Genomic DNA, 27,339 nt, shown 5'->3' on the forward strand with positions numbered 1-27,339 from the left:
AAAAAAAAAAAAATCCACTTTCCACTGCTTCCTCTGTAGTAAATATTCTATCTAAATGGAGTTGATGATTTTACGATTCAGAGACATATCGACTCCTGAAGACATTCTTAAGTTCAAACCATAGAGTGTATAAAGGAGGCTATGGGTCAAACTAACTTCCGTGCACGCATGAGACGGTGTGGACGAAACAAAAAGCACGGACGGGCACAGAAAAGTGCCGCATATAATTGAGAATCGAAGGTTTCCGGCAGAGTTGCCGCCAGTGTGGCTCTGTGTATCGCTGCGCATTCGACTGGTGTAAACAAAGGCTCTGTCAGCACGCTGCACCTCACATAAGGTTCAACTGTATTCGGTCGTTTCAGCGATGGTGGCGGCGCCGCGCGGCCTGTTTTTGAAGCAGCGAGCCGGTGGTAGCTCTTCGTCGCGCGGGCGACCGCATTGGTTTGGAGCGTGAAGATGCGAGCAGAAAACGAATATTTTTGCGATTCCTAGATGTTCAAGTCAAAAAACCATTTGACGAAGCAAATATGTTGTTCCTGCCACAGAGCAAATGTGTAAAAAGCAGCGTTTTGGTTCGCTAGGCCGGTTCGTACGACGTTTTGACTTGACTCATGCGGATTCTGAGCGACGTATTTTGTTGAGGAAAAAAGCCGCGTCGTCAGTGCATTCATGTTCACGAATTGCATTAAATTAATATCATGCCATCGCAGCTGCACGAAAGTGCTGCAGTGTTTAAACACCAAGCTGATATCAAACGTATGGTGATATCTTTTAAGGTGGACGTGCATAAGAGGGAGCCCTTTCTCTTATTAATGACCACCTATATTTATCCGCGTGCAGCGGTTCGTTTATTATTTAGTTTTTCTTTAGTTTATTCTGATTCATCACTACGAGGTTAATTGAAAAAAATAAAAAAAATTGAAGGATAAGATTTATAAGCGTGACTTCCTGGCCACACCGCGTCGACATAACGATATGAAATGCGCACATTCTTCAGATGTATTTTCACTTTTCATTGGGGTAAATAGGAGCGATATATTTGAAATGCGCTAACTTTTTAGTTGCATTTTAATTTTTCGGATGGGGTGAACAATGGATCTGAACAAACGCAATCATTTCTTTACAGATGTCTTCTACCTACATGATCATGCGCTTTTCTCTCGGCTGTGAAAAGAACACGCCTCGAGCGTTAATTTCGGCTGTTTCATGAAGCCAAAATGGCCGTTTCGCTACTATTTCGAACAGTAGCATACATTTGCTTCAGTCTGTCTCATGATATACCCTTAAGACAAGCTGTTATATACTCGGTATAGAGCTCGTGAACAATATGTACGCTCATTGGCTGCGCTGAGACATGTCATAAAATAGAAGGTGAATATCCGAAAATCCGTCGCTTAAAGAGTTGCCGCCCTTTAATGCGGCATGTTTAGTACATGCAGTAATACTGACGGAGTTTTAAGTTCTGAGCTAGCGAATCCATGCGCACTCGTATCAACGAACGTTTATTTTGAAACTAGTGCAGCCAAATTCATAGATAACTTCGTATTTATGACTGATATGACATACTGCTGCTTATTTAAATGCCAACTCTCACACGAAAGATGCCACAACCCGAAGAAGCAGGCCCGCTTGTCAAAACGTGCGCTCTGTGGCAGCGGCGCTACCATCGACTCAGTCGCCATGTCGTGCTGCCGCTGCGCCACCTATAGGAGCTGGAACGACCGAATATGCATATGGTTGCGAATTAAAAAGGGTATTTAGATTTCCCAGCATATAATATTTAAATGACGATGGTGATTGATTGATTGATTGTACTTGCGCATCATTGTTAAATGATTATGATGATGTGATTTTAATTGCGTAAGGGAAACTTGACCGAAGAACGCCATGAAACAAGGGTTTTTCCCTCCGCTCAAGCTGGCTGAAAGCCCATGTTTCATGCATTTTCACGCAAAGGAGGCGGACACTAAGCCAGGGAAAATCTCGCACCCACCGAGCTCACAATAAACTGTTGAGGTTACCGCTTGTGTGTGTTCTTTCTTTCTGGTCCTTGCCAGGCGACGCGCTATTTTTTTATGTCATGCTTTGATACGGACAATACCGCCAAGCCAGCTAAGGAGATTTTTTCGTGACCCAGCTGTGGCATTTGAGTGTAACTGAGAAGCGCACTCTACTGAACGAAAACTGGCTCCGGAGCGCCAAATTGGGCAATGTACTTAAGTAGCACTTCCTTGTTTCTCAAATTTACGCCTAACTACTAATCTGTACGCCATGCAACCGTTTCAGTGAACAAAAGTCCTTTCATCTGTGTTACACTGTAAGGAAAATGCGAAATGAATGGCTAGAATGCTATTTATTTACATTAGGGTGCTTGATTTGCGAAAGCTCATGTTCAGATTATGTTACCTTAGCTGTTAGTAGGCTACTGACTAGGATTTGACGTTAGTGCTGCCTCGCATGAACTGACATGACCCACGCCGAATATTCCTTGTTTTGATTATGTGTTCGTGCAATATCTTTATTATTATTCTACATGAGCTTTTTAATCTACTTCTTAGTTGAATGCGAATCTTTAAATCACGCAGGTAGCGCATGTAAAAACGAGCGAGCGAAGCAACGCGCGAACGGAAGAAAAAGAAACAAACAAGCAAAAACAAGCCCATGCATGTACTTATAAACGTGCATGCAGCAATAGCAGACCTAGTAGTAACAAAAGTTAAATACTAAGTGCTCTGGAGGATAGAAAATAATCGCTCCTTTGTTTTCTGTGCAAGCCAGAGTGAGAAAGGTGGACCAACTAATTGTTTTAAGAGTACCAGAGATCCCAAGAGTCTAAGATAATACAAGGCGGCGGTTGCAAAGTACGATACACAGCGGTTTTCCAAGAGGTCGATGAGTACGTCGCCGATACTGTTTTCCAAGGCACAGTCTATTTGGGCATATGCAAGTGATATATGCTCCTGCATATCTCTTTTCGTTCGCCCCTTTGATGCGTCTCTGTGGTGGCTCTTATCAGGCGCGTTTGTACTTTGCCGCGACTTGGCTTGTCGGACACTGCCGTGGACGACCAGACCAAATAAGACCCTGTTGCCTCTCTTTCTTCCACTCGCTCCTTCAGGGCGTGCAGTTCGTCCCTCTACTGATAGGCGCGTTTGCTCAATTGCCTCCCCTTTATCTAGCGCACGTTGGACAAGGCGTCCGATATCCCTCGTGCCTATATATGCCGTGAGGTTCCTGTCCATCAGTAACCGTTCCCGAAGCAGGTGACGTAACGCGATCCCCTGTCGAACACGCCGCAGTGACCATGGCCGACGCCGACTATTCAGGTATGTGCAGTCGACAATTTTGGTAGCACAAGGAAGCGCAGCGATCAGTGGCCTGGATAAGATTTGTCAAATTTTCGAAAATGAAACAGTAATGGTTGATGTATTACCAATTCCTTCATAGTGTTTCACGGGTGACTTTTTTTTTTTTTAAGAGGGGGGGGGGGGGGAGCATATGAATGGTTAAATTTCACTGGCAGTTTATCGCCACAATTTTGCACAGGTGGGCCATAAGGCTGTGCAAAAATGTGTGAAATGCATGTTTCCGAAATGAACTGCCAGATGTCATGGCACTTTGATGTACAGTCTTTGTCAAAAGTATAGAGCCAGGGGGTCTGCTTCCGAGTCACTTCGTGCGGCTTGTAATGCATTTAGAGTGTTCTGAGTTTATGGATGGTAAGAAAGACCTCCACTAATGCTAAATGAGCTCTCCACCACACGGCTCAGAAACAGACCCCCTGGACTCTCTACACTATTGACAAAGGCTGTACTTCGATGCAAGGTCAAATATAGAAGGTTTGTCTACAAGAAAGTGTGAGAAATATGCTAGACTGAGCTAAACGGAAATCTGCTAAGCGAAACCTGTGACCAACGTTACAGACACTGTTTGTTTCGAGCCGCGGCGAAAGATGAAGATTGCGCGTGTAATGAATTTTGTGCAGGTATCCATTTGTGAAAACAGATGTGTACGCTGCGGCAGTCATCATGCATTATGCAGCCAGCACATCTGGTGGTCTATATAAAAGTATCTGTTTAGATTTCACAAAAACCCCGCCTAGAAGGAGCCATTTCACCTGAAATAGCGAACTGTGGTTTCGAATTGCGCTCTGAAAGCCGCACGCTCACGTCCCCTGCTGCCTACTAGACTTCTCTTCCCTCTGAGTCGGAAGAGGAGGCTGCCAGGGGGCAGCTTGTGTCATCTAAGATTGTAGAAGTAAATCAGTTGAATGCATTGCAAATTGCCAGGTGGCGAAATTGCGCAAGTCACCAGAACTAGTCGTTGCTGTTGAAAGAAGTACAGAAATGGTGCTGACAGCATGCTTAAGACACGTGTGGATGACGGGGAAAGAATCACTTGTGCGCGCGCTAAAGATCTGAAACCTGCTAACGTAAGACTCTCATGAAGAGCTACCTCCAAACCCCAAAAATAACGGAAAGGAAGAAAAGGCGGTTTCAACACTTGACATATTATGCGGCTAAACCCCAGTGCTGTGATGTTCCGCGCGTGTTTTGCTATCGCTTTCTGCGAAATTCGCTGTACTAGTGGTCGAAGACACTCTTGGAGGTTTTTCCGGTCCGTCGAACACTTCAGTAGCATGACATCGATATCTTAAGTAACTCATCCTTACTGTATCTTCAAATATGCTCTGGACGCACTGAAGGCGTACGCTGAAGATGCAACTTGAGCATAGCCAGGCGTTAGCGTTTTGTTGTTGTAATCACTTTGAAACAGGCTAGCAAATTTAACGAGGCGAAATTCCTTGAATATATTTTATATTCACCCCCGAGTGTTGTGGGGCCGCAGCATGGCCTTGCCGATAGTTTTTTTTTTTTCTTAACTTTGAAATAAGTTAGCGTTGCGATTAGGCCAGAATAATCTTCATGAATAAATAATGTAGCAAATACCTCGCTGCTTCTTCCGAGCTAATTAAGAGAGTGAGAATAACGTTCACTTCTGGTTCTGCCGGATGAAAATCTGTAGAGAATTGAAACCAAGCTGCACATTTTAAAACAGTTTAAATGGCTTCTTTGACGAACACTTACCGGCGCCATTTTCACCGTGATTCAATCATGTCCCTGCCAAAGTAAATTAAACTGAAGGTTATGCGATGGCCATCTTGCGTTATTCTTAGGCTACATCTGACGACGGTGAAATAGCACATCTGTGAAACAACCACGTTTAGAATTCCGGAATAAAATTTTACGAGCCCGGGCTCGAGACGTGCCTGCAGTAGATGTAAATGATAAAAAATGTGAAACCTGAAATTACAGTAGTAAGGTTGAAAGTTGGGCGAGTTGAATCTGGTTCATTTTGAAGGTAGCGCGTTGTGTTGTGTCCTTCTACTCTTGGTCCTCGTTTTTCGCGCTACCTTCAAAATGAACCTGAAATTACAGCCCCTGAATGCCACTCACAGAATGAAAAAAAAAAAAAAAAATATGAGGCAAAAGTAAGTTCACCAAGGGCTATGAAAAATGATCAAGGTGGGCATGCTATGAACAGTATACAAGCCACTTCCGAGGGGTGATTGTTGCAGTTGCTGTGACATCTCTTGCCTCATCTGATAGCGCGTGTCTGGCGGGAACCTGACTCGGTGTTGTTCTTCCTCGTGCCGCAGTGACCAAGTATCAGTGCTGCTGCGAGTGGGTGACGTGCTTAGAGAACCGTCTGCCGTACCACGCTCTCAGCGCGGGCACCCTGAACGGCCAGAACGTGTACGTCGCACGCGCTGTGCACGAAGGCGAGACGCTCATCGGCTGGGCGCAGCCTGCCATCTCCTGTTGCTACGTCAGCTGGAACGGCGGTGCACACCCGCACTCTGAGTACCAGGTGCGCCTTGATTATTTGTCAAGAGAAAAAAAATCAAGGCGTGGGAAGAGAGTGCAAAGCTCTTCACACGTCAACAACCGAGCTTACTCTGCCTGACGCTTTTCCCAACATCACTAGAGAACAGCGTAACGAGCTGAGTCAGTCACGTATGGATCACTTTCGCTTTTTTTGCTGTGTCCACAGCTCGAGAATTGAACTGGTAAAAAAAAAAAAGACATTGACACGAGAAAACATAACTTGTGAAGTACAAGGCAATTTCATGAAAGCCCAGGTATGAATACACATATCCCAAGAAAATCTGACGAACACATGTGCGAGCCTGACAGGCATGAGTAGAACCCAAATCCCTTCAAGGATCTTGTTTTCATGAAACGTTTTAGTGGTACATGACCCTCAGCAGATTCAATTGTGAGGGTGACCCGCTGTCTATGAATGCTGAAGTTGATCCAGTACAACTTCGCCCGCGGTCACTGGTGCATCACCTGAATCGCAGAATTAACGCGCAGAGAAGCTATCATTACTAGCCTTATCTGGTATTCACGCATTTCGGAAATATCTACAGTTATGGTGCGTACGTTTCAATCGTTCGCGCAGTGCCTGGCGACCGAGACACCCGACAAAATGGCCTGGGTGCCAGCCGCCGAAGGCGAGCTGCCGTACGGAGCCGTGCAGGCCGGTCGAACAAGCGACAACGAGCCCCTCTTCATCGGCCGCGTCCAGGTCGGCGAGGGCGTGCTTATTGGAAAGGTGCACCCCAGCCACAAGACCCTCTACGTGGCGCACAACGGCCAGGAGCTGAGCTTCGACAACTACGAGGTCCTCGTCTGCAAGAAGCTTGAGCTGCGCTGAGTGCAAATGTGTGCTCTCTATAGGCAGGGCGTCTTCAGAGCATCCGCCGTCCTACGCTGATTTGAAGTGAAATAAACGCTACGGCTCATCGCACCATAGGTGGGCCTTTGTTTTCGATTAGGAGTGCGCAGTCTTCGCACTCATCTCACGTAAAAGAAAACAGGATGTCTTCTGGCGAGTCAGTAAACGATGTAGACTTATAAAAGAGCCACGAATAGCAAGATCATCAATAAGCTCACAGCTTGCACGAGACCTCATTTGTCTAATGCACAGTCTCTGTCATTGCCTTGTAGGCTTTGAGCGCAGATGACTTTTGTGGCCATGGTCCCAAGATCTTCCCTTCCGTTAAGGGGTGAGCGTCCAGACGGTCAAGTGCAGTACGCAGCGTATGGATTTCAGTTGCAAAAACAGGGTAATCACAAAGGAGGTATTCTGCCCTCCTTTTCTTCTCCTCCTCCTCCTCCTCCTCCTCCTCCTCCTCCTCCTCCTCCTCCTCCTCCTCCTCCTCCTCCTCCTCCTCCTCCTCCTCCTCCTCCTCCTCCTCGGTCATTGCGTCCTTATAGTTTGTGCCACTAACAGAGCCATCACGCCACCGAAAAAGACCAAAGGGCACTAGAAATACTAGACAATGAATTCATATCGCTCTAGAGAAGCTTGCTGCTTGGTCTATGCTTTAATGCTGCCCTACATGGAGCATTCAAGATACATTCATTCGACCACGAGTAAATGATATGTCCTGAAGAATTTTGACGGGGGCTGCGCACTACTTCGTAATGAAATCTGCGACATTCGTTCTGTGTGCAGGTATGGAGCCCCTCAGGAGAAAGTTGTAAAACTAAACCCTTGATTGCAACCAAAGTGCGTCAGAGACGTCCGGTGCCCAGAGATTTTAGAATCGTTCAGGTTTTTCGGAATGGCACGAAAAATGTTATCTCAGTGATTTAAACATGCCAGTAAGTAAACAGGCAGTGTAGCGGCAGTCACAGTCATTCTAAATATGTTAACTGCCATAATTAAGAGGGGAATTATACCTCTATTACAGGAGATTTTTATCCTATGCAACAGTGTTATGTACGACAAATCGTGTTTCTTTTTTGCAAAATGCCATCGCTGGCTCAGAAATACATGTTTTCTATTTAGCGTATGTCCACTTCCAAGGAATACCTTGTGAATTCCGGATGCGGCTAGGATTTCTTCCTAATAGTTGGGCTAAAAAGTGGCGACGAAATAAAACTACCTGCACACACACACTGGACAGTAAGGCGGAAGACAATTCCAATTTTTATTCTCTCACAGCCTTGCAACTAAGTGCGTTGAGCCACCCTGTTTTTTTCCTCGTTATCAGAACCACTGCAGGTAGGTACGTTTCGCCCGATATACCAGGAGTGGATTTCGGAGGTTCAGGGTAACAATGGATGGCCTCGCTACAAATATAGCGATGGAAAGACTATTGTCCCTGTGGCGAACGACGCGAACGCAAGCGAAAGCTCGCAGACCACTGGACATAATTCTGGGGATCGACGGGCAGATGGCACCATGGCAGGACTGAACCTAAATACCGAACGAGCCTTTCAAAATTTCATATAGGGACGCGACCAGCCTCTACAAGAGGCGCCAGCCTGGAGCGAAGGGCAGCAAGCTGCCATTCTGTCGGGAAAGAGTCCAAGTCAGTAAAATTAGAGAAGTAAAGCGGCAAAGTTAAGGCAGTTCAGGAATTGATTTTTAATTTTTTTTTTCGAAGTGTTTCTGCCTGTGTGCTAATGAATGACATGCTGATGATAACTGACTCCCAGTGTGTATTAAATGGCACAGGTGTGTCCAACAAGTGCTTTCCCCTCCAGTTAACATGCCGCCAAGGTGCGTTTTTGTAGGTGACCTAGTATGCCTCGATGCATCGAGGCACTCTAGATGGCGTCCAAAATTTGAAGTTTCATAACCAGGACGGAAGTATTAGAAGGTCCTCTCGCTATCGTTGGCTAGCGGCTGAACAGCTCGTGCGCATTCTAGTGCGCGGCCACGTGTAACATTTATTCATATTCTGTGAATCAGCCAGCTACTTGCTCCTATAAGAAAGTCCGGCATTGCTCTTTCTATGGCGGGAACGGGAATGAGAAATTGGTAGCCCCCTGTGATGCAGTGTGCGTCGATGATAAGGTGTCTCCGATAGGTGGGAAGCACCGCATCGCTGTGTACGTACTCTGCACGCCATAATGCGTAAGATTCTGCTGCCACCTCTTCCAGCCTATCTCAGCATTGTGAAATAACAAAACAGTGGACTATACTTGAACGACTACTTAGTCTTGAGATGTGAATTAAATATATAAAGAAGGTTGACAGATAAAAGGAAAGGAACAGTAGATCCAACCGCACTAGAAAGAGCCAATTTCTTTGCACGTCTTACAAGACCTCTGAAAACAGTACATTACAGAGAAGTACATTGGCACGCTGTCCGTGTACAGATGCCCCCTTTTGCGTGTGCGCATCTACCCCGTACCGCTTCACAAAATGACGGGGCCTCAGCTATCTTACCTTTTTTTTTTCTTTTTTTTTTTATGGAAATGGCAGAAACTTTACGTTTGTAAAAAATGCTTCGGCTTTGGTATGACTAGTTAGTTGTAAAGAATGGTCAACAGTACCGGGAATCATTCGGTGTAGTGAATGTTTTTCTTTTTTTTTTGTTGTTGTTGTTGCAAATGAATCACAAAACAAATTACTTTTTTTCTGTCTCCACGTCGTAACAGCTCTTAAAGTGAGTCTACGGCGTACAATTCCTACTACCTGGCGATGTTATTATTGCTACGTTTTGCGATACTGCTGATTTTCTGACCAAAGGAAAAATGGAAACGAGGAAACATCAAGTACGTGGCGATTCGGAAATTAGATCGGCTACGTTTTCCACCAGCCGCTGTCAAGCGTATTCGCCAAGAGCGTTTGGAAATCTTAGGTTATAAGTAAACAAGGTCTTTGATGGCCGTTCTTATAGCTTGCCGGCCTTTTGGAGCAGTTTTGAGGGTAAACAATATTCGCCTGCGATTGCGTTGGTCGCATAGCAACTTGTTATATTGTACTCGTAGGAGAAGCAAGCATTGCAGACAGAAAAGGTTATTTCCTACTGCTAAACTAAATTTACGATAGTCTGTCAATAATGAACTGCAACAAGCGGCTACCAGTCATTATTTTTAACTCTCATCATTCAAGTTGCGAAACGCTTACACTGACAGCGTTCCCCGGGAAGATACCATTGACGCATTCTGTCATAAAAACGATGACACTGAAACTCATTTTCCAAAGGACGTTATATATATTCTAAAAAATGGTGGGCAGTATAGGGAGATGCAGTAGTAGAATGGGGCATTTTGAGTCATTTTTAGTGCGGTTGTTTTTTCACTAAATTTGGCTCCTCTTCTCCCCATCGAGAACCAGGCATAATGAAATTGCGCGCACACAAAAACGAAAACAACCCGCAGCGTAAGGTTAACGAACCCGGTTTGATCTTCCGCATTTATTATAAGATGTTCGGCTGCTGAACACGAGTTCGCGAGTGCGTTATCGGTCGGGGCTGCCAGAATTCAGCGGTAGCGAAATGCAAAACCAAGCCTCAACTGCGATTATGGCCCATAGCTGGAAGCCTCAAAGGGTCGCAATTAAACCTGAGCCCTTTCGTACAGCTTGTTCCACAGCCTATATAGCGTTGCCTCGACAATCGATGAGGTGATGTCTGGCTTTATAACAAACGCGAGGGCTAACTCGAAAACTGAGACCTGGCCAGGTACAGCTTGGAGGGTAGCGGTCACTTTTTCACACCTTATTTCGACTTTGACACAAATCTTGCTTAAGCTACTCAATGAAAAATAAAATAAAACTGACGGTTTGAGGCTTCTTCGCAGTACAGCGATGACTGCCCGTCTTCGCTTTCGCGCACCGTCTTTAAAAAGGCGACACTAAACTCGCTGCTGTCACCAGCACCGAAGCGACGTTTCCGCTCAGCGTCACACAGCGACCTGGCCCTTGTAGAACAAGCTGGATGCAGCAATGCCTTTCACGTCCGAGCCCATGTCCGCAAAAAAAGAAAAAAAAAATCATCCTACAAAACCGGGCCCGCAGTTGTGCACTAAATCCCTTCGACTTGCTTCCGGATCACTTCTACGCAGTTCTATTTTATTTACTTCGTCTCACGCTGTGGTGACTAATACTGGAGCGGCTGTTGTTTCGAAAGGCGTGCGAGTGAATCAGAGAGAGCATCCACTTCGTGTCGCTGACTCATCTTTGCGTCCAGAATCAGGCAGCCGGGAGTACCGCGGACTCCTGGAACAGTGCCACGGCTAAGGCGACGGCGGGAAGACTATACGCGGCCCGCGTAGGGGGAAAAAATAATGCAGACGAGGAAGATCGCGCGGCCGTTGACAAGCCCCGGGACCGTCACCGGCGGCGAGCTGCAAAGCCCTTACGTACCGCAAGGGAAAGCTCCGAACGGACCTAGGCGTGGAGAAGCGCAGCAACTACAAGAAACGAGGCTACGAGCGCAGAGACATTCGTGACAAACGACGCCTTCTCTGAATTAATATGGGAAAGGCAGCGACACAGCGAGGGGGGCCCCTTCGCGAGTCGCGTTATGTCAGGAGGAGGCAAGCTCAGTTGCTTTGGAAGCTGCGCGAGGCTCCTAATGGCGCGCTGGAGCTCCTCAACGTCAGCTTCAGGCCTCGTCAAGCGAGTAAAGCCCCGACGTAATTAACCCCACGCGTTTTCACTCTTCACTCTGGTGGGACAATTCGCGGCAGGGACGAAAAACGAAGCAAACGCCGCTCAAGGAACGAGGAACTCGTTCGGTCAAGAGGTGGGAGTGGCAGGTGAAAACTCTGATAGTTTAAAGAATGGGGGCGAAGCTGCGGAAAGGGGAGGCGGATGACGTCCGGCGACCTGCCGTATTATCCCCAGGAACTGCGGCCAGTACACGGCTGTTCCTCGCCTTATTTCCCTGCTCAGTTAATAAAACCCAAGCGATTAGGGCGGAGCTGTGGCGTCATCAACGGTAAATTTATATCAGTTTTTTTTTTTAAAGACGAAGCCCGTGGAGTCACAAGCATCCAAAGTGGGATGCAGTGTGTAACGCTATAGCTCTTCGTTGACGATGATACACCTGTTAGTGTTCGAGTTCCCATTGCTTTCTTCTGAACGAGCTCTCTAATCGAGCGATTGGACACGAGCTGCAAGGATCTTAATCGGCCTAGCAAGGCACTGCACGGTAGGGTCGACTGTTGAAGCAGCCGAGAGTGGAAATATATTTCCCCATCACGTTTAGCTGGTCGTTAACACTGCTGTTTTATACGAATGAGCGCTTTCACCCGTGGACAAGCTGGCGGTCAGGAATGCCAAAAGACCTTATCGCTTCTTCACGTACTGCACACGTGCAAATAAATGAATCTTTTGCAGCGTCATATTTTCTACGGTGAGCCTAGCAATAAATATTCATTAGGTGCAGTGTGCTATCGGCAGTAACAGTTTAAGGATGCGTGCCTGCCGAAACGATTTATTTTGACGCCGTCATGCAATCGATCCCTCCTAAATGGGCTGGGGCATGATGAGATGTACAGCCTTTGTCAAAAATGTAGAGCCCAGGAGGTCTGCTTCTGAGCAGTGTAGTGGCACTGATTTAGCATTAGTCTAGGTCCTTTCCACTGTAGATGGTAGGACAAAATATCTTCATACCATTAAAAGATTCGCAATACTAGACAACTGGACATGCATTACAAGCCGCACGAAGTGTCTCAGAAGCAGACCGCCTGGACTCTACACTTTTGACACAGACTGTACGTACATCTTCAATCTGCTCGTAATAGCACGCGACTGTGTCGTGAGGCAGAGCTACCGTAAACTTTTGCACCAGAAAATACTTCTTGCATACGTCACAAAATGACGTTATCTAACGAAATAACGCAGAAATATAGGGAACCAAATGCATGGAGGGTGGTATAGGCGATAATAATTCCTAATGCTTAGAAAAAAAAAAAATTGCTCTTTAGGTAACTGGCGACGGTCAAATTTTACTGCAGCAAACGAACAAGTGAGCTACAACCATTACGCACAAGAGCGCCTTACTAAGCATTCGCTCTTGAAAAACATCGAGATCAGCTCAGACGCTCTAGCTTTGATTTAGAGATTTTGTGGCGTTAATAAATTCCTAATCAGGGCAGCGTGAACTGGTATGAAATGTGACAAGCCAGCAATTAAAATCAATTGAGGCTTAACTGCTGATGGTCGAAGCTTTTATTTGTTTAGTTCCAGTCGCGAACTGCACAGCAGATTTCGACAATAGCGGTTGCGATTCTTTAATGTGCTCCTCTCAGTTCACTCTAAAGTTTAGATCCCCAATTCAAGAGCAGCAGCCCCAATACTAGATTTTAACTTACTTTAGGGAAGCTGTAGGTTGTCTCAGCAGTGACAAGGAGTTCTCCCTAGCATCAGATTGGCGGAGGGTTTTCTCGCAAATCCCGATACAACACGAAGGACAGTGCAAAGATTCCATCCGGGCCACACGGCATTTGCTTCAGCTCACCATTACTGGCTCAACCGTTGGCACCCTCCCACTATTTGTGCAATCGGAGTGTCAAAGTAGGGGAGGAGGGGGGGGGGGGGGGGGGCGGAACGGAGTGAAATCGAAGGAAACCATAAGTGCGATGCACTGACCCAATTTTTCTTTCTCAACGGCTGCGCTTCGACAGACTAAATCGCCAGGCCCCAATGCACTGGAAATGCATGGTCCTTGAAGATATCGCGGTCATAGTAGAGTCATCGCAACAACTTCACGCTTCGCTCTAAATTGTGTTGCGCTGAAACCTAACATTTTCAGCCACTCTTTTCGTCCAGAACCTCCATGTCGTAATTTTACAAGAAACATTTACACAGCGAAGGGACGTGTCAAAACGGCAATGAAAATGAGCGGCGTCGATGCCAATTAGGTACAATCGCTCAAGTGCATTTCATACACACAAAAGAAAACGTTGTAAACACGTTCTTCTAACAATCGTAGTGTTCGCCTTTCGGTAATTACAGTGTTAAAATCATGGCTCTCACGCAGCAACCGCGACAAAAGCAAACACACAACTGTTAACTGGGCAGGCGCTCGGCAAGCAAACGTCTTGTCGCGACGTTTGATCACCGTGCGCCTAAGTCCACCAACGGAGAAACAACGAAATAACACTTACGCGTTGTCTCGCGATGTGTATGCTGTCACCATCGGAGATGTGTTCTTCGCTGGTCCCGAAGATTCTGTTCGGGTAGCGATGCGCGAACTCTGGAGGCAGCAGAGGTAAGCTGCTTCTGCCGAAGAGGATGCTGCAGTGCGTCGTGCTGCCTTGAGCAACCAAGGCCAGAATGAGCCACCCTGCACGTGCTGCAGTGGAGCCAGGTATGGAAGCAGCTCCTGGCGGCTGCTCAGCGTGCATGCTGCCTGCACGCACCGTAATGAGGAGCGGCTACGGCTGGGAAAGAACGGAAGATCGTTAAGGCATAGCGCCTCTGAGCTCCTAATGGGTAGCCACACGAGCGAAAGCTAACAAAAGTGAACTGCGAGCCTAGACGAGGTGATAAGTGCGTACAAATCAGATCGGAATAAAGAGCTATTAGCGAATACCCGTCCATTTGTGCTCTCCCATGTACGTTTTGGAAATTAACGTTTCAACAGCTCTAGGTACTAGCGTCAGGGACGAAGCTGTAGGAAAAAAAAAAAAAAAAGGTAAGTGCATCTTTCACATTCCAATTTGAGCAGGATGGTAGTGCAAAGTTGAAAACACCAGTCATAAGTGCGGATGTCTCCATGGCGGTGACACCAACGCTTGCTTCCACTTTCACGATAGGCCCGATGCAGAAAGCAGCAGAAAGAAAAAAGCAAAAAATAACAGCCTCAACTTCGCTTCTCTTTCTTTCTTATTTTTTCTTGTAGGAAAGGAAGAAAAAAAAAACGGAGACAGGAGCTGGAGACTGAAAGACAAGTTGCCACAAGCGAGCCGCAGCGGAAACAAGAAGGGAAAGTAAAAATACGCGCGAAGGAGTCGCAAGCCAAGAATAAAAAAAACCGCTGGTGGCTATTTTTAAAGGATTCACAAATCAGAGCGGTTGAAGCACCCGCAGAAAGTGGAGGAAAGGAAGGAAGGAAGGATAGAGAGGGAGAAAAGAGCTCGCTCGTTGCCGACGAGCAGAGGGGGAGGAGACGAACCCTGGCAAGTCGACGTTTTTGAGCGGAGAGTCTCGAGTTTTGCCGGTCACATTCCGAGACGCTGCTGGGAAAGGTGATTCCAAAATGGCGGTCTCCCAAATCCGTCTTGACGAAGCCAGGTGTGCCATTACGTGCGTGGTGCGTGGACAGCGGGAGGTGTCATTTACGCCGAGGCGAGGACACGCGGCCCTCTGCACGAGCAGAACGAGCCGCTCTCTTTGGGAACAATCGCGCCGCGCGGTGCCCTAGACAGCATAGGATGCGTGCTTGTGGGGCCGGCGACTTGCAATGTGCCCCTCCCACTCTCAGTGCAAAAGGGGGGGGGGGGGGGGGGGTGGGGGGAGGGAAATGCGACTGCTGACCTGGCCGATGTGCAGCACCGCATGTGCCTGTCCAAGTCCACTAAATCAGCCTCTACAGCACGGCCAGAGACCTTTAGTGGGAAGTACATGAGCACACACACACACACACACACACACACACACACACACACACACACACACACACACACACACACACACACACACACACACACACACACACACACACACACACACACACACACACACACACACACACACACACACACACAAATAAATATATTGCGCAAAAATAATAAAAATCAGTATTCGCTATTACGATTACAATGAAGCAGATGACGCTTCTGTTCATATTTCTTATTAACCTTAACCTGAAGAGGACAACAATTTGTCTAACATTGCCCCCCCCCCCCCCCCCCCTTGCTTGCGCACACACATAAACTTCAAAATTTTGTTATATGATGCCACATAACTCTACAATTGTTAAGGGTCATCTTCATTTCGCCGAAAATAAAAGCTGGGAAATATTCTAAACGAAATGAAGCTCTCTTCACGTATTCACGCGGTATTTCCGCATCTTGCTCGTTCCGAATGCATGACCTCATCGAGACTACCGAGGGCAGAGTTTTCTTATTTGCAGCCACGCGATGACGGTCGAAAGTGGCAGCGGCGATGATTGCCCCGTCTCACGGACGCTTTCTTTTTTCACGTATATGGCCATGCGCGAGTGGGCTGTGCGACGCGCGCGCCGGCGGTCGAGCGCCGACTCCTCGGAGGCATGCCCGCGGCTCGCGCACTGGGCCAACGGCGCGCTTCCCAAAAAGGGCTCCGGTCCGGGAAATCCGAGCTCGGAGCGCGGAGTCCCAAAACGGGCCGCCCAGAGCCGCCCTCTTGCAGCCGGGCGGGCGCGCAGCAAAAAAGCAACGGCCTAAAGCCCCGCTGGAGCACCTTGTTGGCTGCAGCCGACCAGCACGCCCTCACGCGGCGGAGTCAGCCCTCTGGAAGGACCTTCAAGTGGCGATCCCAGGCCCTGCTCACTTCGACGTCGAGGGCTCTTACCGCTCACTGGTGTGGTGTGTGAGTTCTGGTTCCCCGGTGCGCGGACCCCAGCCTTGCCCACACTTCGACTCCATTTCGACGAACTCGGCTCCGCTGAACAAGAGCGACCATGTCTTCCAGGACCAGCAAGTACATGTACAAGAGCTCCGGAGGTGCTGGAGATATCTCCATCGAATATGGCACCGACCTCGGCGCGCTCACCAGGCTTGAGGTAGGCATTCACCGAGCGCTGCCGCTGCTGCCCAGCTGTGCGACCAACCGCCGCTCCTCCCTCGCGGGGGCCGTGGTCTGTGTCGACGGCTGGACACCGCCGCAGCAGATGGACTTGGGAGCTAGACGACTTTCTCGCCTTGTCCTTTGCCAACGTTTCAGCTTGGAGGCTTGTCTCTCTGACAAAGCCAAGCCTCCTGAAAGAAACGGCGGCAAAGGCTGAGGCGGCGTCTCGCTGAAGCAACAGCGTTGCGCTTTTTAAGAAGGCGACGCTGAACTTAACCCGTATGCTAACATTAACACTGACTTCGTAAAATCAGCATAACGCATGGGTGACGGTTGCTAACGTTAAATTTCTCGGTGAAAATCTCCGTTTCGTATGTATCAGAACAGCCGCTCGAAGTGTGATTCTGTCTCTTCAAGCAAAATTCACTAACCGCAAGAGGCGAACGTACCGCATAGGACTAAACCGTCGAAGTAGGCGCTAGCTTGAGGGTGGTGAACGATGACATTCGGCGGCGTTCGCTGATGTCACAATAAGTTTCCTGTAGAAGTTCGGCTAAAACTGCGACCCATGCCGTGAGCTGCACGTGTGTAAAATTTTGGGCCTGTGGAAAGACGCAGAATTCTAGCAAGCGTCCATGCCGGTTAATACAAAATCTAACGGTAGCAGCAAATGTTGTAAAGAAAAAGTAGCATCGACAACAACGAAATCGCTAATCTAGGGCACCTAATTTTAACTGTATCGACAGGCAATTCCAAAGCAAGCAGCCGCACGAAGCCTACTTTTCAGGTTCGTTCAACGAAAAACTGGTCCAAATTGTGAGGTCGGCTTTGTTTCCGATTCGTATACTCCATGGAAACAAAATAGTATATTCACCTATTTCGTTTGTCTTCGCACTCCTGTAATACACACTTGGACGAATGTCGGCCGGCACTCTCACAAATTATAATCTCGCTCTCGGCGCGGCCTTGCCATTTTCTTCGCTCAAATATCGTCACCCATTTACTCGCGCAGCGTTCAACAATGCGGGGAAATAAGTAATGGCGCGGCTTGCATGACGCCGGGCTTGTTTCGACGGAACGTGACGTACACGTAGAAGCGATCGTTTTTAGTTTTCTAACCAAATACAGTGATTATCCCTGACCACGAGTACGACGGCCTACGTTCAACTACTTGCTTTGGTGATATGCGTCCAATACGGCCGTTTAAGAAAGAGGTGAACACTGTGCTGTGCAGAAAAGAAAACAGACAAAATGTCCTTTTTTTTTTTTTGGCCTTGTCGTCGATTACTCTATGGGCTCCTGCGCTCGGTTACATATCTCTTGATGTCTTAATGGTCAAACGAAAACAGTGAACGTTGCATCATGTATGTCATAACGCAGTCTTTCCTTTTTCCCTTCTCAGTTCTGCGAAATTCAGAGGTGATACTTGGTAGCGCATCTATGAAATTATGTCGCCTGATTTGGTCATGGCGTCGGATTTCGGAACTCGCGCTTTGCACTGGAGGCACTTAGAACAAAAAAAAAAAATCAGTTATGACATTGTCTAGTTCAAACAAATATCAAGTACGCAAATATTGATGGAAAAGCTATTGATTTTTTTTTTTATTGAGGATAATTGTTTTTGGAAGTGAAACTATATTTCCAAACTACTTTAGAATTAGCGGCCTTCGGACAGGTGAAGCCTTTCATTTCAGCACTCACACTCGCTGAATAGACAGCGGCAGTATACCAACGAATACATTTTTCACGCCGTGAAGGACAAAGTACGTTTGCGATACTTTTTGTTTAATAAATGATTCACTTAATAGCAGATTAGAACTGTGATCTGAAATAACAATTTGTAACAAAGTGCTTCGTGCGAACTTTCACCGCGTGTAGTTTGCTGCTCGCCAAAATTCTGCGGTGTTCCCGCCATGTTATCCCAAGGACTCGCACAGAACCTCTCTGAAATGACCAGTCCAGTCTTGTGGGAGTTGTGCCAAAACACCCACAAGGGCTCATTCTAAGAGAACGTTCAGGTTTTATTCGAACCACGAAGCAGTCCCAGTAGACGTTGAGGGGTGCCTCCTCCGCTTCACTGTGTGGCGCAGTGCTAGTGTCAGTGACACGTGTGTTCTCAGCTCTCTCGGGAGACAGTTGGCACCGAGACGCATTTTTCAGTCAGAGCCAATTCGAGGATGCGAACAGCATGGAACCTGTTGCGCTCAGTGACAGCGCGTCCCTATTTGGAATCAATGAGAGAGAACTGGGAAAGCTTTTGGCTTCTCTTCCAGTCCGAGCGCACCCGGGGCATATTGGGCGTTGCATAACTGGCACCACCTGGCACGTACCACGTCTCAAGCAAGGGCCAGTATGCTCCGGGCGGCGCTCGAAGCTGGAGAGTTCAGCTCAGTCACGCTTAGGGACAAAAGTTTGAACGTTTATTAGCAATGAATAACGTTCTGCTAAGCCGGGTGACTTCAGCTAAGATTATGCCCATCTCTGGCTCCTCCTTCCACAACTCCCACAAAACAAAGGGCTTGCATTTTCAGCCGTCCCGAATAAGCGAAACGCACTCTGCCAAAATGCGCCTTTGTCAATAGCGGTTACTAAGTGATGTAAACACAAGGAAATGAGGTACTACCGTAGTGTGCCACTTGCTACGGTCACCATCGCCGGCACTAACCAAGCGCAATAGTTACACCTACCTGTATAACCCTTTGCTGAATAAGAAAGGCAGCTTTCGCTACGCGAGTTGCAACTGTGCTCACCTCTGCTGGTGGTCGGCAGCAACTGTGGCGCCCTAGCAGAGAATTAGGGTTGCGCTGAGCGCTTGCGCAAATCAGGCATCTGGCGAACCAGGATCGCATTGCCGATACGTCGGAGTTGCAAAGTATTCATTGTATGCGGCCGGACTATCTATTGCATGGGTTGCAAGAAAAGCAATGAAGTACATACCAAGTAAATGAGGCTTAACTGTGCAGGACCCGTAACGCGCGCGTCCCCCCCCCCCCCCCCCCCCCCATACACACACACCTAAGGGCTAGAAACGGGCTTAGGATCATGCTGTCCTGGCGCTGTTTTGTAGTAAAAAGTTAGCAGCTCAAAAATTCCTGAAAGGCCGACAAACATTTTGATACGCAGCACGAAATCAGCGTGCAGTCATTTACTCCATTGCAAGTTTCAGCCTGTGGCACAAGCAGGGAGATGCCTCACGTAGCCACGATAGAGGCTTTCCTTCCCGAGCCACGGAAGCTCCGATGTTCATGAAAAAAAAAAAGAAAGAAGCTGAATAACTATCCCGTTTGGCTCACTACCTCCGTAGGATGCAGAGGTACAGCATAACAGTAGCCGCAAGTACGAATAGGGTGAACCAGATTTAAGGTTTAAATTAAGCTAACTCCAGTAATCTCCTCTGTAGCAAAACATTCTGAAAAATAATCATGCGATTAAAGACGATTAGCTATTGTCTTGGCATAAAGAGAAACATGCGAATGTTTCATCATGAATTCATTGACGAGGTCATTGACAAGTTCATAGAAAACTGAAAAGTCTCATTCAAAACACATTACAAATGTGCGCAAAAATAGCAAAGGTAACCAGAGCTTGACGCACGGAATGACCAAGTTACATTCGAAATAAACGAAATGATGTAGTTCTTGGGATATAGTATTATACAATTTTTCATTTAATTTGATTAATTGAGCATTTTCACTTTATTATGTTTATTTAACGACCCTAGATCAATTTCAAGCTGCGTATTTGGCCATAAGCTAAGTTCCATCGTTTCTTGTGTGCAGTGGTAATACAGATAGAGACAGGAAAACTACGAGACTATCGCAGTTACCACATACAAACTAGTTGAACTTAAGTTGAGCAGCTTAGTATCTTCAGTTTCATTCCTTATCATAAGCAGAAACTAAAGCATACGCTTTACTTTGCAGTAGTCCAGAAAAAAAAAAAAAAAAGGGACCGGTCATATTGTCCTGTGCAATCGAGTGCGACAATATATACTCGCCTGCGAGGTCAGTGGCTTCTTGGCAACTGACTAGCAAGGGATAGATGTCTGAGAAGGGAGAACACACTGCATGGGCTTCTGGCATCAGCTGGAGCCACCAGAGTCGAATCTGTCGTAGCCTGAAAGCATAGCATGCACTGCTTTCATCCTCTCAAGGGGTAACGAAAAATAAAATCTATAAAAGGCTGCTGATATTTCACGCGTTCAGCAAACAGCAACAAACTAAAACGTTATCGCCATTTAACAGTCATTTTAGCTGACCAAACGCAATACGAGATGACCAAAGCAGCATTCGCAGTAGGCTTACAAATATGGAAGAACTTCTGCAGTGTGTGCAGCGATATTTAAGCCAATCTGAGAGGAGACGACCTTTCGTGCGTTCACTGCCTGCGGTGGATGTACCCTGTAGGCACGTGGGGTGAAGCGGCTGGTGGCCGTGCTGGCGATACCCCTAGCGAGGCAGAGCCCACAGGGGCAGCTCTAAAATTTCAGGCGGGGAACGGGCGAGCAGCAATCGGGCGTGAGCTCACCAAGAAAACGCGCGCGCCGGCGCACCGGCTGAGGAACCGTCGGCTGGGACGCTAAATTTGGCCACAGCATGGAGATCCTGCTGGGTGTATTTATAAACGTCAGCAGGTCTCCTCGGCTTGCCTCCCGGGCCGCGGTGGCGGCGCTGCCGGTTGGAAACAGAGCGTGGTGGTGGCTCGGAAGGCGGCACCTCCTCGCTCGTCTCGCGCCCGTGTGGAGCACAACGCGCCGCCACGTCACTCGCCGACCTCTGTCACTGTCGTCCTTTCCGGCCGACCTCCGGCCTGTCCTTCTATTTACGCCACCGACTGAGCCTTCCCTAGTTTGGCCGGCGTTGCAATCGGAAGAAGATGAGCTCCGGCGAGGCGCTTCGAGGGGAACATGCGGGCTCCTCTTCACGCGTTGGGCCATCCTCGAAACGTCATTCAGCCCGGACGAAACAACGTACTTGCCGATTTCCACGAATTGGACAGTTAGGGTTGTCCTGCTCAGTTCTACGAATCGCCCAGCATCAAGGCGGGATATTTATCTGCTAGGTGCGGCGAGATCAAACGAGAGCGCACGAACTGTCGTAGCGCTTGCTCACGTGATTTAATTGCTCACAATTTAAAAACAAAAGCCGCATTCAGCTACGTACATTAAGCATTAATAGCATTAACCCTCGTACATTAAGCATTAATAGCGTCGTTTTTGTGCGGATTTGAAAGGAGAAATATAGTAGTGTAATTCAGTCGGAAGAAAAATGTGCGCTACAGAAAGTCAATCAAGCAACCAAAGCTACCGAACTTTTCACAGCACTATTAAAAAAACAAACAGAAAAACTATCCTTTGAGGCGATGAAGAAATAACAATATCTTCGTTACTGAGTGCCCCACTAAACATGTGTCTCACAGCCCATGCCTGCATACCATCGATAACATCGTTACTGGTCAGCCGAAAGAAGTAGAATGTTTGTTGTTACTGCAACTGCGACGACGACGACACATTTTGCGCCACACGAAGCCTGTGATGCCGTTATCATAGAAAAAAAAAAAAAAAAAAAAAAAGGTAACTAGAATTCAACGCAACCTGCGCGAATTCATTTTATTGATAAGTTTATAAGAGTTTACCTATAGAATACATTCCTTCCGTGACTACCCTACCAGCCTAAATTCAGCATTGCGAGCATTCATTCGGGAACGCGACGTTGAAAAGCAACACGGAAAGTGTAACGAACAGCAGGCATTAAAAGCTTCCCTAGCGCGCAGGATCTGCATCGTACAATGTGTAGATAGCTCGTGTATTCACGTTTTCCTCTGGTCTGTAAAGTCACGTTGCTCAAGCGCTAGTCCCGAGGCAGCTGGTAGCGCGGCTGTTACTATTTTAGATCGTGCAGGTACACGACACAGAAGAGGAGCACCTAGCTGCTTATGAAGACAGCGGGTAAAACACCGTGCAGGTTTGGAAATCGAGTTTTACATTTCTTCACATCACCAAACGCATCAAATCCGCCAGCGTTGAAGAAAGAAATTCTCGTTCAGCGTTGATTATACAAAGCCACGTTACTTTCACCTTCATTGGCCTTAGGAATTCGTTGTTAGAAAGAAGGGGCTCAATCGCGCATTTCTACCACATCTTTAAAGGCAGTGACACAAAGGCCAGCGGCGCATTCTCGTTGCCTGAAAAGGGATCCTTTCCTTGTGCGAGCGCGTCCTACGGTGAAACTCGATTTCCAGACTGCTTTCGTAAGACGGCCGTCTCTTTCCCTTTCCTTCATTCGTTCCTCTTTTATTTTTTTGCCCTGTTTTCATGACAGTCGAAACGCATTATCTTTACAAGGCCCGACAGCAGCATGCCGTCATGCGAAAAACAACTAAAAATAAAGAAATCGCAGTCCGAATAAATGAACCTTAAGTTACGCGGAAAGAGGAGCCGGAGAAAAGAAAAGCCAGAGCAAAGCGATGTCAGCTCTTCATCTTTTACTGCGTGATACCCCCTTTAAAAGCTGATTGCAGAAGATTCTGGATCGCGAAACACACGAAGATTTTCATTCCGGAGAAGGGTAATGGCTACCTAATAAGCGTAACGCTAGATCGACAAAGATACCGCTCTACCACCATGCATTCCACAAAAGCCATTAAAAAGAGCGCGGAGAGATGACAAAGAAAAGAAGGGAAAGGAAAGGCCAAATTAAATCAGAAAAGCTAAAGCAGAAGCATAAATAGAAGGATAAAAAGGCAAAGAAACCAGACTCTAGAGAGGAAGAAAAAGAAAAAAAAAAAAAAAGAAGAAGGCAACTCCAGCGGGGTCTTTTCCGTCCCGCCGCCCCGAGATCGAGTTGCCTGTCAGTGGTGCCATCTCGCGACCACAGCTGCCAACATTAGTGTGCTCCTGGCATGCGCCTGTCGGGAAAAAGTTAAGAATGCCTGCCTCAGGTTTTATGCACCAGACGCGCTATTTTTTTACCTTTTTTGTGTGTGCGCGCGCCTCTATTCATTATACGTGATTATGTGGGCGTGCCCTCCACCACTTCACTTTATTTTCTACACCCTTGCGTTCCCTACAGCGTCCTTCGTCGACTTGCATAGATTAAAAGAGTTGATTGCAGTGTGTCGGATTTAATATTACTGATATTAGAGCTATATTGTAGCAGCTCCACCATTAAGCCGTTTGCGCAACTTTCTCAGATTTTCAGTTCAGAGAAACAACTGTAAAGAAATTCGGAACGCCAGACAAAACGGCGCTAGCAAGAAGTATCGTGTCTGAAATGTAAAGAACGCACTGGCCAACCTTCTGTCACAGTTACGAACGAAGTACCGGTTAGGAAACCCTTGGGACAGACCGAGTGGTTGGAGGACCTCTAAGGGCCTAACGCTTGTTCTGAGCGCTCTAAAAAGCTCTTGCTCAATTGGTTGCTCCAATCAATGGGAGATATGCCTCCGTTCTTTTTGACGAGGCGCAGAAAGGAGACCGGAGAGCGGTAACAAAAACTCGGCAGCGAGTAACCGAGGCCCATTTCCAGACATGCTCACACTGAGGAAGCCGCATTATAATAAAAAAACGAAGTATTTCTGAAGCGTTACTATCATGTTAAAATGTTCTTGGCGTGCTTCCTTATGAACCATAAAGCATGCTGACTTCGAACGAGCTGACGGATCGGGTCGGCTTGAGTGAATCTTGCTCAGGATGCTCTTGACGGTCAAAGTTGTGACGCAGTAAAGCGTTTTCGCTGTCTTCCTCTCTTTCCAGCGTTTACTGAAGATCGTTCATGCAATTAATGAATGAGCACTCTATGAATGTCTGTAAAGAGGCTGGAATGCTTGAGAATGCACTACAGCACGTACGATGTCGAATATTTTAATGCGGTGCTCAAGATTGAATCATGAGACCACGTTGCGTACGCAAAACCGTGCAACTAATCTCTGCTCCTTTATTTTTCAGGACAAGCTCCGCCTGCTTCAAGAGGACCTCGAGTCTGAACGGGAGCTCAGGCAAAGGGTAAGTGTGGAAACTTGAATGCTTCATCTTATGAAGGCACTCAAATATGTGCCTTCACATCTTGTCCTTGCGTGCGCGGACAAGAAGCAAGGAAACCGCGGAATCACCGCCTAATCACGGGCTGCGAAGAGTAGTCAGGTTGGCTTGACTGCACAAAACAATAAAGAACGCAGAGGTAGACGTATAACCTTACTCTACAATTTGAAGGGATTGTTCACCATGGGACAAAAAAAAAAAGCCCCCCCCCCCCCCCCTCCTTTCTTTTTTTGTTCTTGGCTTGCTGCGCGGTACAGGCAGCTTCATTTTTATTCTAGGCTAATCTTTGTGTTCGCAAAAAAAAAAAAAAAAAAAAAAAGGAACAGTAATCAAGCTATTTCTTTTAGCCGCTACGTAATCGGGTGACTTTGAGGGCAGATCTGCCTGTGACATTCCTCACACAAATCAGAATGTACAGCAGCAGCGAGAAACACGCGGCGAAATCTTGCGCTGCGATTTTTATGATGTGGAGTTAGGCAATTAACTTAGAGCTATGTTTTGAGCGGCACGTGCATTGCATTGTTCGGCTTTGTTCTCTGGAGTCAGCAACTAGGCGTGACTTATTCGGAGATTTATTCAACATCCGCGTGCTGTTTTATCTCCTTTCCAGATCGAGCGTGAGAAGTCGGACCTGACGGTGCAGCTGATGCAGCTGAGCGACCGGCTGGAAGAGGCCGAGGGCTCCTCGGAGACTGTGGTTGAGATGAACAAGAAGCGCGACACCGAGCTGTCCAAGCTGCGCAAGCTCCTTGAGGACGTGCACTTGGAGAGCGAGGAGACCGCGCACCACCTCCGCAAGAAGCACCAGGAGGCTATCGCCGAGTTCCAGGAGCAGCTGGACGTTATGACCAAGGCCAAGAGCAAGTGCGTACCCGTCCGTGTTCTTTTTAAAGAGCGCGGCAAAGCTATTTTTCACATGACTCTTTGGTCTATCTGTCCCCTACCAATACACGCCATTTTAATCTAGGTCGACAATATGACCGACTGTGAAGACAAATTTAAGTTGGCATGTATCGATGGGCTGCCGCGTTCAAATGGGAGATGCATTCTTCTTTTTCCTGAATATTGGGCTTTTGTACACTACAATAAGTCTTTTGAAATCATTTAAATAGTCCCGCAACTGCGCCTTCTAATGAACCTAAAAGTCGGCGCACGGAGAAGAAGTTCTTAACTACCGCTAGAGAACCGGTGGCAAAATATAGCGATCGCGATCAGACAACAACACGCAATGTAGGTTCGGTATTACTGTCAGTTTCTTTCACAAGCTATTTATATTTATTTGCTCTAGACGTACTCACATTTGCAGCGCGAGCAAAGGACGAATCACATTTTTGTCTTCCAGTCATTGCAACGAGCTTGCGCTCACTCGTTCCAGCTCATACAAAACGCACCACAGCGTCGTGGATTCACTCATTAAAGCTGGGAAAGGTGTTTCAATCTCCCAGTTGCGATAGAAGAAACATAAAAAAGCATCAAAGCGAACAAAACACGAATAGCGAGTGAACGAGCACAAGCGCACAAGCTGAAAAACTAACGAATATTTCTTTCTAACGCTGAAAACAAATTTTGCCAGTATCTATTTAATGATTCTCTTGCGACAGAGAAGAAACAATCCCGGCATGGCACATGCTTAAAAAAATTCTCACTTTTTTACCGCAGGGCCGAGAAGGAAAGGCAGAAGTTCCAGGCCGAAGTTTACGAACTCTTGGCTCAGGTCGAGAACACGAACAAGGAGAAGGTACGTTATCTCACACAGCACCCAGGTGAAGAGAAACCAGAGCAGAGATCAATGCGTGTGTTTAGCGACTTCATGTCTGCTCACAGTATCACCCTGAAACACTAAAACTGAATTCCGGCAGGTTTTTATTGCTCAAAATTGTGTAACTGCTAAGCCTTCGAACGACAATTAAAATCGTCATAAGCATTGCGACTGCGTAAGCAACGAAAGCCTGCAACCGCAAAAACGAGAAAAGATCGCTTGATGTCGATGACTAACGCGTATGCCCTTGCCTATAAAGTAACAGAAGACAAACAGACCGTTTAAAATTTGACCCCTATCCTCACCTCCCTCTGCACTGTTCTCCACGTGCATTTTGCTTTTAATCCTGATTTTCTATCTGGCTTAGCAAACGAGAGTTCTTTCTCCATACATATTGCTTCAGAAGTTAAGTATAGAGTTTTAGCGATTGAATACACTTTATGCTTTCATCGCCGTCTGTTTATGTTATGGCCCAAATGACATCACTACTATACCAACCAAGTGTAACTTCTCCCAGTCTCTGAAGTTTGTGTACCTTGTGAATTGGTTTTAGCGTAACAAATTACCCCCTGTTATAACCTCCTCCCCCCCCCCCCCTCACCCTGAAAAAAAAAAAATGTCTTTCGGATGAAACCCAATACGCCAAGTTTCAAGTGGCTGACGGTTCTGGCGTCAACTGAGCGTGCTTTGTACGCGCAGATCACGATCCAGAAGACCGTGGAAAAGCTGGAGCACACCGTGTACGAGCTGAACATCCGCATCGAGGAACTGAACCGCACCGTCACCGAGGTGACGGCCCAGAGGACCCGCTTGAGTGCCGAGAACGCCGAGTACCTCAAGGAGGTGCACGAACTCAAGGTCTCGCTGGACAATGTCAACCACCTCAAGACTCAGCTCGCCACGCAGCTCGAGGACACCCGCCGTCGCCTGGAAGACGAGGAACGGGTGAGTTCGCTCATCGCGAGCCTAGCAAACAACGACCGACGTTTGCTATCTAAGCCACCCGGTGCTCTTT

General features: G+C 47.2%; 2 protein-coding genes across 2 annotated transcripts in view; both read left to right on the forward strand.

Moving 5' to 3' along the window:
* Nucleotides 1–3,169: 3,169 nt before the first annotated feature.
* Nucleotides 3,170–6,818, forward strand: LOC146203971 (pfs47 receptor-like). Its single transcript, XM_084586061.1, has 3 exons — nt 3,170–3,326; nt 5,660–5,871; nt 6,466–6,818. The coding sequence occupies exons 1-3, from the start codon at nt 3,305–3,307 to the stop codon at nt 6,718–6,720; spliced, it is 489 nt and encodes a 162-aa protein (XP_084442187.1). The 5' UTR covers nt 3,170–3,304; the 3' UTR covers nt 6,721–6,818.
* Nucleotides 6,819–16,218: 9,400 nt separating this feature from the next.
* The window catches only part of Prm (Paramyosin), a 29,628-nt gene continuing 18,507 nt past the window's right edge, over nt 16,219–27,339 (forward strand). Inside the window, exons 1-5 of the mRNA XM_084589026.1 lie at nt 16,219–16,522; nt 24,473–24,529; nt 25,176–25,429; nt 26,225–26,303; nt 27,024–27,269. Of these exons, the coding sequence (XP_084445152.1) occupies nt 16,421–16,522; nt 24,473–24,529; nt 25,176–25,429; nt 26,225–26,303; nt 27,024–27,269 (738 nt within the window). The 5' untranslated portion in view covers nt 16,219–16,420. The remainder of the gene's footprint in view (nt 16,523–24,472; nt 24,530–25,175; nt 25,430–26,224; nt 26,304–27,023; nt 27,270–27,339) is intronic.

The sequence above is a fragment of the Amblyomma maculatum genome, chromosome 1, assembly GCF_055883805.1.
Source record: "Amblyomma maculatum isolate TAMU_Amacu chromosome 1, ASM5588380v1, whole genome shotgun sequence".
NCBI lineage: Eukaryota > Metazoa > Arthropoda > Arachnida > Ixodida > Ixodidae > Amblyomma > Amblyomma maculatum.